Here is an 8,465-nt window from a genome sequence, read left to right as displayed (position 1 = left end):
CAAATGGGGTGTCAAGTAGCACTGCACTGAGATATTTAAACTTTTATTTAGAATATTTTTAATATGCTGTAGGTGGGTTTTTCATCAATATTTAGGAACTATATTCAACATAAAAATCTGTGAGTTCCAGATCACGTTCACTGTAAATTAAAATTATAGCCAAAACTAATACAAAATATTGGTATTAGCTGGTTGTATGAGTCATTTTGGACATCATTCTTTATTTCACTGCAGAGATTTTGCAGGAGTTAAAAAATAATTGAGATCTCTGTGCGACTCCAATATCTAGGGTTCATTGCTCTGACCGACTCTTCCCTGGAAAACTGACACGAAAGAAACAGTTTGATTTGGGGGATTTTTATGTGTACTCAAGATTAGATTTAATTCAGAGGGCTGCTAGGCAACATCACCTCCATTTTAACATTTGTGACAAAATTTTGGAATGTTATTTTTGATGTCACAATGATTGATGTTGGAACCCAACATTCTAATTTGAGCTCAGTCAGTCAGAGATTTCTGACAGAGAGAGACAAAACTATAAAAGCTGAAGCTGCCATTGCTTGTAGGCGAAAGGATCCACACTAAAATCTAGAAAAAACAAAACAAAAAAAAAAAAAAAAAAAAAATGGGACGTAAAAGGAAGAGTAAAACACCAGCTCACAGGAAACAAGGTAAATGAGTTCATGAAAAAAATAACTAAAAATTATTTGTGTTTAAGTTTTTAAGAGAGAGAAATGTTAATGTAAAGGATTTTACAGTTTGTTCATTTTAGACACCGATCAGTGAAAGTCAGGTAATAGTTGTGTTTTAATAGTTAAGAGCAGGGGCGTGTCTCAGTGGAACCAAACTGGGGAACAAGCTGAAGATGGACATACTAAGATTGCCATTTGATCTAAATGCACTGAAGACTTAGATTAAAGTGAACAGAGGGTCAAAACCTAAATAATAAAACTATTTTCTTAATCAAATGCATGGATTTGAAAACGATGCAGTAGCCTAGGACACAGGCAAATTTTTCGAGTCAAATGATTGGCCTGTTTAGCTTAGCAAAGTTTAACTGTAAACAAATACAGTATATATATATATATATATATATATATATATATATATATATATATATATATATATATATATATATATATATATATATATATGTATAATTTAACTCTCTCACTTTAGAGGGCAACAGCAGCATGACGCCACCAAGCAGAGAGTCTGCTGAGTACACCAGACCAAGGAAAAGGAAAAAAGCTGCAGATGAGACCCCCAGAAGACGGATCATGGTCTCTCAGTTGGCTGGAGCCTCCAAAAGCTGCCAGGACCCGATCAGAACCATGAGGAGACTGAGGAAAAAGACCACAAAGGAGGCAGAGGAATCTTCACCACCGGCCAAGAAGAGGAAGAAGGGACTCCTGCAACGGGTCCTAACCAAAGATCCTCCATCCTCGTTGGACATCAGCTCAGGTTGGCTTGTGCTCGGACTCACACATTTTTTATGATAACAGAATGTTAATATGTCACATTGTTCCTGTTTCTTCTCATTGTTAGAGTCAAGCAGCGTCAGTTCAGTATTTTGCAGCACAGGAGTAGAAGATTTAAGGAAGAGGAAACTGAGGAGGCAGAAGACAGAAATAATGGAGATGGACGAAGAAAGAGTCGATTCCCAAAGAGATCAGAGTAGTGATAGATTTGTAACATAAGCATGCATGAGACAAAACTTCCATAATTAGCTCTGAGATAACATTAGTGTTTTATTTTGATGCTTTGTGATATTTGAACATGTGTTTGTATGTTTAGGTGACTTCCTCGAAAAATATATTGAGCTGGATCAACTGGGAGAAGGAGGCTTTGGATTTGTGTTTTCTGGATATCGGGTAGAGGATAAATTACCTGTAAGGGTTATGATCCACCCCCCCCCCCCTCCACCCTCCCCACACACACATTCACTTAAGTACAAAATACTGCATCTCTTAAAGGATATCGTCTCCCTAACATGCTAACCAAAGTCTTGTTTCTATCTTATAGGTGGCTATCAAGCGCATCCCAAAAGAAAATGTGGTCATCAAACATAAGGTAAGTGAGCAACAGCATCTAGCAGTGTTTCTTCTTCTTAGTGGATTCCAGATGCATTGTGAGTTTCTCCTGTTTGTCTGGATGTTTCAGGATGAGAACGGCAGGGAGCTGGCCATGGAGGTGGCTGTCATGCTAGAAATGAGGAACCTAAGCAGTGCACTGTGGCAGTCAGCCTTCGTGACCCTGCTGGACTGGTACGATCTGGAGGAACACCTGATCATTGTGATGGAAAGGCCCATGCCGTCTGACAACCTGTCAGACTACCTTATGGAACACAACGGTTGCCTTAAGGACAAGAAGGCTAAGGTAAGCTGCTGGATGAGTTTTAGAGATTTTGTCAAATGTGCTGCTTTCATTGTTTTGTTTTTCACACTTAATTTGGTTACAGTCAGGGCTATAAATTACAGTACAGAGTAATATCACACATGTCACATGTTTTCAGGTTAGAGTGACAAACTTCAATACATTGTATTCAGATTTTATATAATACAGCACAAAGCACAACATGCCATATTTCAGAAATTAAATGACAAGAATAATGTAAGTTTTTTTTCTACAAAAACATTTTCTAAAAACTGTCCAACCTTATCCTGGCCATTGCCTTCCCACACTATTCCACTCAAAAAAACGTTGCATACAGTACAAAAACATTTAAAGCAGGGTTGGGGGAGACTTTTGCCAGGCAGTACAGTTCTTAACGACACCTGTGACTGTGCTGTTCTTGACCATGTGATGTTTTTCCTTTAGATCATACTGAAACAGCTGGTGGAAGCAGCGCTCTACCTTCAGAATGCAAACATCTTCCATAGGGACATTAAGGTGGAAAATATCCTGATTAAGACCACTGCAGAAGGCTTACAAGTCTATCTGATAGACTTCGGTTTAAGCTGCTTTGATGACAGACGAGAACATGAACTTTTCTGTGGTATGACTGGACCGTAGAACCCGGTCCTTTCTCATTCAGTAATGCAAGTTGTCATTTGTCATTTTACTGGTAGTCTTATTCCTACACATATTTAAGGTACTCCTGATCACTTCCCACTGGACTGGTACGTTAACACTAACTACAGGGCTGGACCTACAACTGTGTGGCAGCTGGGCGTGGTCCTGTATGAAATAGTCCACAGGCATCAGTTCCAGACTTCAAACTTCCTTTCAAAAAAGCTGAAGATCAGCAAAAGGCTCTCCAAGAGTGAGACAAACTTATCAGCATAGCTCACAGCACCAAAAAAATCTGTTCTGTGTTGTTCTGTTTTGTTCCTCTGGCTCTGTTCATCGTTGCTGTTTGACCTTTGACTCTACAGACTGCCAGGATGTTCTGACAAAGTGTCTGAGGGTTGACCCTGAGGAGCGTCCCACACTGGAACAGCTGCGGGGCCACCCGTGGTTTTCGTAGACTGCACACACACACACACTTATGTACACGTACACACACCCACACACACACACACACACACACACATATGTACACCCACTCACTGCACTTATACATTTTTACTTTTTCTAGCATTCTTGGCAACTTTAGTCTTTTCTCTGGGTGCTCTGGTTTCCTTCGGTTTTCTCTTCCATTGATATCAATCAGTTTGTTTCTGAGTTTTCCTGTTTCCTTCAAATTTCTCCTCTATTCTTGAAATCATGTTTTCTTTTTTTTTTAGCATCATTGACATTTAGAAGCTTATTTTAATATTTATTGACTTTTCCAGGTTTTCCTGTTTCCTTCTTTACTTTCCTTTCATCCATAAATCATTGTTTTTATTTTAATAGGTTATTTTTGTTTTTTCTCCGGGTGCTCCGGTTTGATTATCTAATCCAAACCTCCAATCAGAACAATATTAATAAGGTTAATTAGAGATTCGTGGCTTTTCTCTGAAGGGTTTGTTTTTGTCCTTTTGCTGAAATCTCAAATTCACTTTATGGGTTTGAGATTTTGGGGTTCTTTGATTTCCTTTAGTTTGCTAGACAAGGAATTATCTATTTTTAGAAAAAAAAAAATATTTTTATTGTGATTTTTGTTTACTTTCCCGGTTCAAAAACATCCATGTTGAGCTACTTGAAGAATATACGTCATGCTTAGCTGTGACTCGGTTCCCATAGGCGGCTTGATTGTCAAAATATTTCCCACATTTTTCAGCCATTGCCCCTTTCTGTGATCTTCAACAGGATTCAGCTGGGATGGAAAATGGACGAATGTTAAGCCTCTCATTCCTGCTGTAATTTCGTGGTGTCTTCTCTTTGTTGTGTTGTTTTCCGTAGTAATCTTCGTCTTTTGTGGGCTGAGTTATTGTGGTTAAGTGATAATTGTCATTTGGTGACACTGGTGTGGGTTTGATGGCTTTGGTTTGGATTGGTTTTCATTTAATTTCAGCTCATTTTGTCTGTGTTGCTGTTGCTGGTTGCTGTTCTGTGGGCCAGGTTGCGTTGCTCGTGGGGGTGTTGTGTAGGTCTCAAAGTTGCGTTCACCATTTGTTTGTGGGATTTCTTTTTTTTTTCTGCCTATACCTCTATTTATTACCTCCTCAAATATTAATATATTTTTGTTTAATAGAAATATGTAAATGTCAAAGTAAATCCCTGTCTGAAAAAATGTTTTCTATAAATATATTTGAAACTGAGATTTTACCCGGTCTGCTGCGCAGACACACACATTCACACATATTTTTCTAATACAGTATTTGTGAACTTATGTAGGTAGGTTTTAATGGTTGGATATATATGTATGTGTATATTTATGGAAAAAGATGTTTTCTCCTTTCTTTTTGCTTGTCATATTTGTTGTCACCATTGTTGACCTCTCAATGTTTTTTGTTTTTTTTCAGACTCCAGATCTTTCTACCCAGTGTTCCTGTGTTTGTCTCTCTTTTCTGTCCTCTCCAACCCCAGCCAGTCGAGGCAGACGGCTGCCCGTCCTGAGCCTGGTTCTGCCAGAGTTTTGTCCTGGTGAAAAGGGCTTTTCTCTCCACTGTCGCCCCGTGCTTGCTCAGGACGGGGGATTGCATTAAAGTGAAGCTTTGATGCAATCTGCTGGTTTCCTCCCCTCCGTAGAATCGCCACCTTAACGTGGTGGAGGGGTTTGAGTTACCCCCATGATCCTGAGCTCTGAGTTGCCTGGGACTTTGATCTGTGGCATGGTCACTTGTGGCAATATACCTTCAGTATAGGGGGGGGGGTCACACCAAGAGCGATTCAAATACTTGGATGGAGTAAAGCTGTAGAGATGATGAACATCTACTGGAGTCAACCTTGCAGCATCAAGGCTGAGCTTTGAAGAAATAGGTGGAGTTTTGTGTAAGCAGGCGTTAAGCCACAGCTGAATGTTGCCACCGAACATTCAAGAATTTCTCCAGCATGAAAAAGTAAAATCGACATTCCAGGTATGTTTTTGATGAGGGAATAACATTACAAAATTATTTGTACCCCTGGCAGGTGATCGCCATTGCAAGTTACAACCAATATTCACACAAGCACACAAACTGGATTCCTAATAAATTGTCTCAATCTTAATGGGGAAGTATTATGTGTTTTCCAGCCACATAATGCCATTTTTTATCTCGGAAGATTGGAAACTGCAGCTCAGAGGAGGCGATGCTGGGTCCACCAAGGTGTTTCCTGCAACTGAATGGTTACCATGGAGGTTAAAGGATTTCTCAAGCATGCATGAAAGACTCAAAGCAACACTACATGTATGTTTTTGATGACAGAATATCAAAATAACATGATGCAAAGTTAAAATAAAAGTAAATTTTACATAATATTGCACCTTGAATGATAGTTTAATATTCACAAATATACCCTTAGAATCCAAAAATATATTATTTTTCTCATTCTAGAATGTCTCTTTCCAGCTTCCCATTGCTTCCTGAAGTCTGGTGACAGATACCATGGACTAACTTCCCCACTTCTGGGTTTAAACGGAGCAACGCCTCGGTTTATTTGCTTCTACTGTGTGCACAGTGCAGCAGACTTGCCACTGTTCATGGTCACTCCTGCAGCAATTTAAGTGAGATTGTGCGTTATGATTACACTGTAATCACAGAGGAAGAGAATTCATTATGGCCTCTGGAGTGAGCAATGGTTACTTCAGAATCCAATTAACTAAAGCAAACACACTGCATCAGTTAGCAGGTGCACGCTGCCTGCGCTCGCCCCACACTGGGACGAATAACACGCGCTCCACATGGAGGGGGCTGAAAGAAGAAGTGTATGATGAGCACTTCAGAGCCAATCACATGACTGACTTTGCTTTGATGTTTTTGCTTCTTGTGAGCAAAGCCTCCATGCAGAGAGAAAGAGAGAGAGATGGAGGAGGGGGGATAAGGATGAGTTTATTTGGCAATCATTCCCATAAACAGAAACTGTTTATGGCTCTTCTGAGAGGATTCTCACGTGGCTGTGGCTCTCTGCAAATGCATCTGAAATACCATTTGCTTTGAGAAGTGGCTGCGCAGCTGGCATGAAGACGGCATTTGTAAAGGTTATGATGCAGAGTTTTAATAAGTGGCTCTGGAATTGACTGTACAAACGGCAGCAATCGGTTCCCTGACGTTCCCTTTAGTTTCAGAGTTCTTAGGTCAGAGATAAGCCATTTAATAATAAAGTAAACAAAAAGAGCTCAATATGAAATGTGGAGCCTTTAGCTTTTTGTTTTGTTTTTTTAGTTACTGTCATCTGAGATTTAAAACAGGTTTCCTAACTGAATTCAATGATGTTCTGAGTAAACATAGGACGATCATTGGGATTTTGATTCAGTTCTGATTTCTGCTGATTTTCACATACAAAGTGATGATAACTTTGATTCTTCAGCTTGTTTTATTTTGACTTAATATAAGCATATATCTGGACCAACCCATAATATACTGTATCTCCCTTTTCATTTGGCCACTTTTATTGTTTCTAAGTGTAACTCTAGGATGAATACACTACTTTAATTTGATTTTTTTCCAATTTGAATATTTTTCTTTCAGTTCTTCATCATTCATATATGAATATGATGCTCATTTTCAAGGCAATTACAAGCAAACATGACTCTCCTCAGTTTTATCCCAGTTAGACACCAATAGTGGAAACTGTGAACATGCTGAGCTCTGCAGTTTGTGCCAAACTCTTCATAAAGGTTCTCCTGAACTCACAACATGAATGAAATTGTCGTTGCTTCTTTATACTTTGGAAGATTTCCTAATGCTCTAAAACGTGCTGTGGTAACGTTATTGGATTGTAATTATCAAGAAACATTGGCTGAAATGTGTTATTCTAACAATTTCTTAATTTGCCATTTGTAGGCAAAAAGCTGTATAAGATTAACTGCATTAGTTGTGCAGGAATTTTAAAATATTAATCCCTGACATCATATCAAAAACCTAAGTTTGACTTTAAGTTGCGGTCTTGATTTTTAGAAACACATATAAATTCACACACTGCATGTTACCACCTTAGAAATGAATCTAAAGTCAGATCTTTCCTGACAGCCTAATGTAGAATAAAAACTGATCCGCATCTTCATTTCTGACTGTAACAGTTTTTGCCAGAATTTTCCTAATCCCTTACTAAACTTAAGCAGATATGAAACACTGTAGCAAGACTTTTAACCAAAACAATAATGCATATTACGCCCATCTTAAATCTCTAATCTGGCCACAGTTAAACAAAGTTAAACAATAAGTAAAATATTACTTATTGTATTGAAGCTTTCAAACTACATGGCCCCAAGGGTTTTGGTCCAAACCCTTCCACCCCCCAATATCTCAACCAAAAAGAAAAGGAGAACAAAATTATATTAAAGGAAATCAGAACTAGTGACTCCACCATGCTGCCACCACGAGCAGAGAACTGTACTCTGTAAACATGTAGGTCAAATGAAAAAAATACAGAACATATTGAAGAACCACTTTTACACTTTTGTCCACCTATCAGACATGTGAAGATGATGTTCTGTCTTGACCAGGCTTGTTGAATGACTGAAGATGATAGAGGACGGCACTCTGTCCTGCCTGCCATCTTTTGGACGCTGGCTTCAGGGTTTATTGGAACACCTCACACTTTGTTACACACAGTCCAGACGACTCTTTGATTTTCCATGGAGGTGCAGTGTGACAGCGGTGGGGAGGGATCTGCCTTCCCACCACTGTACCTTTGTCAAAACTGAAAAAGAAAGCACTGCCATTTGTTATTCTTTATAAGCATCATTACTTTCATTGGGAACTATTTTTTTTCTCTTCATATAATGGTAATATTAACCCCTCACTGCCTGAATTTGTTTACATATATAAGCCTAAAACATATCCACACCCCAACAGTTTTAGATTGAAATTAATTTTAATTCATCTGAGAAGATTGTTTATGATAGAAATGGAGGCAGGCACAATATAGGGCGTATGGAAAAAAGTATGTTATTTACA

At 38.8% G+C, this 8,465-nt stretch overlaps 1 protein-coding gene across 4 annotated transcripts; it reads left to right on the top strand.

The window, feature by feature from the left end:
* The first annotated feature begins 247 nt into the window (after positions 1–247).
* Positions 248–6,706, top strand: LOC103482366 (serine/threonine-protein kinase pim-1-like). Of its 4 annotated transcripts, none has more exons than XM_017301754.2 (11): positions 248–671; positions 1,180–1,464; positions 1,549–1,677; positions 1,798–1,892; positions 2,026–2,073; positions 2,164–2,379; positions 2,821–2,998; positions 3,095–3,265; positions 3,378–5,444; positions 5,629–5,753; positions 5,916–6,706. In XM_017301754.2, the coding sequence occupies exons 1-9, from the start codon at positions 626–628 to the stop codon at positions 3,467–3,469; spliced, it is 1,260 nt and encodes a 419-aa protein (XP_017157243.2). In that variant the 5' UTR covers positions 248–625; the 3' UTR covers positions 3,470–5,444; positions 5,629–5,753; positions 5,916–6,706. The 4 variants fall into 4 exon arrangements, with proteins under 4 accessions (XP_017157243.2, XP_017157242.2, XP_008436715.2 ...); XM_017301753.2 differs by having other exon boundaries at positions 5,600–5,753; XM_008438493.3 differs by having other exon boundaries at positions 3,378–5,753.
* Positions 6,707–8,465: the final 1,759 nt, after the last annotated feature.

The sequence above is a fragment of the Poecilia reticulata genome, chromosome 20 (genome assembly GCF_904066995.2).
Source record: "Poecilia reticulata chromosome 20, P_reticulata-male-v2, whole genome shotgun sequence".
NCBI classification, from domain to species: domain Eukaryota; kingdom Metazoa; phylum Chordata; class Actinopteri; order Cyprinodontiformes; family Poeciliidae; genus Poecilia; species Poecilia reticulata.
This window is presented reverse-complemented; position numbering and strand designations above follow the sequence as displayed.

Coding starts and splice junctions, on each gene's coding strand:
- LOC103482366 (XM_017301754.2), top strand. CDS start 626: ATGGGACGTAAAAGGAAGAGTAAAACACCAGCTCACAGGAAACAAG. Junction 2,074..2,163: donor ATGTGGTCATCAAACATAAG/GTAAGTGAGCAA, acceptor TGGATGTTTCAG/GATGAGAACGGCAGGGAGCT. Junction 2,999..3,094: donor AGAACATGAACTTTTCTGTG/GTATGACTGGAC, acceptor CACATATTTAAG/GTACTCCTGATCACTTCCCA.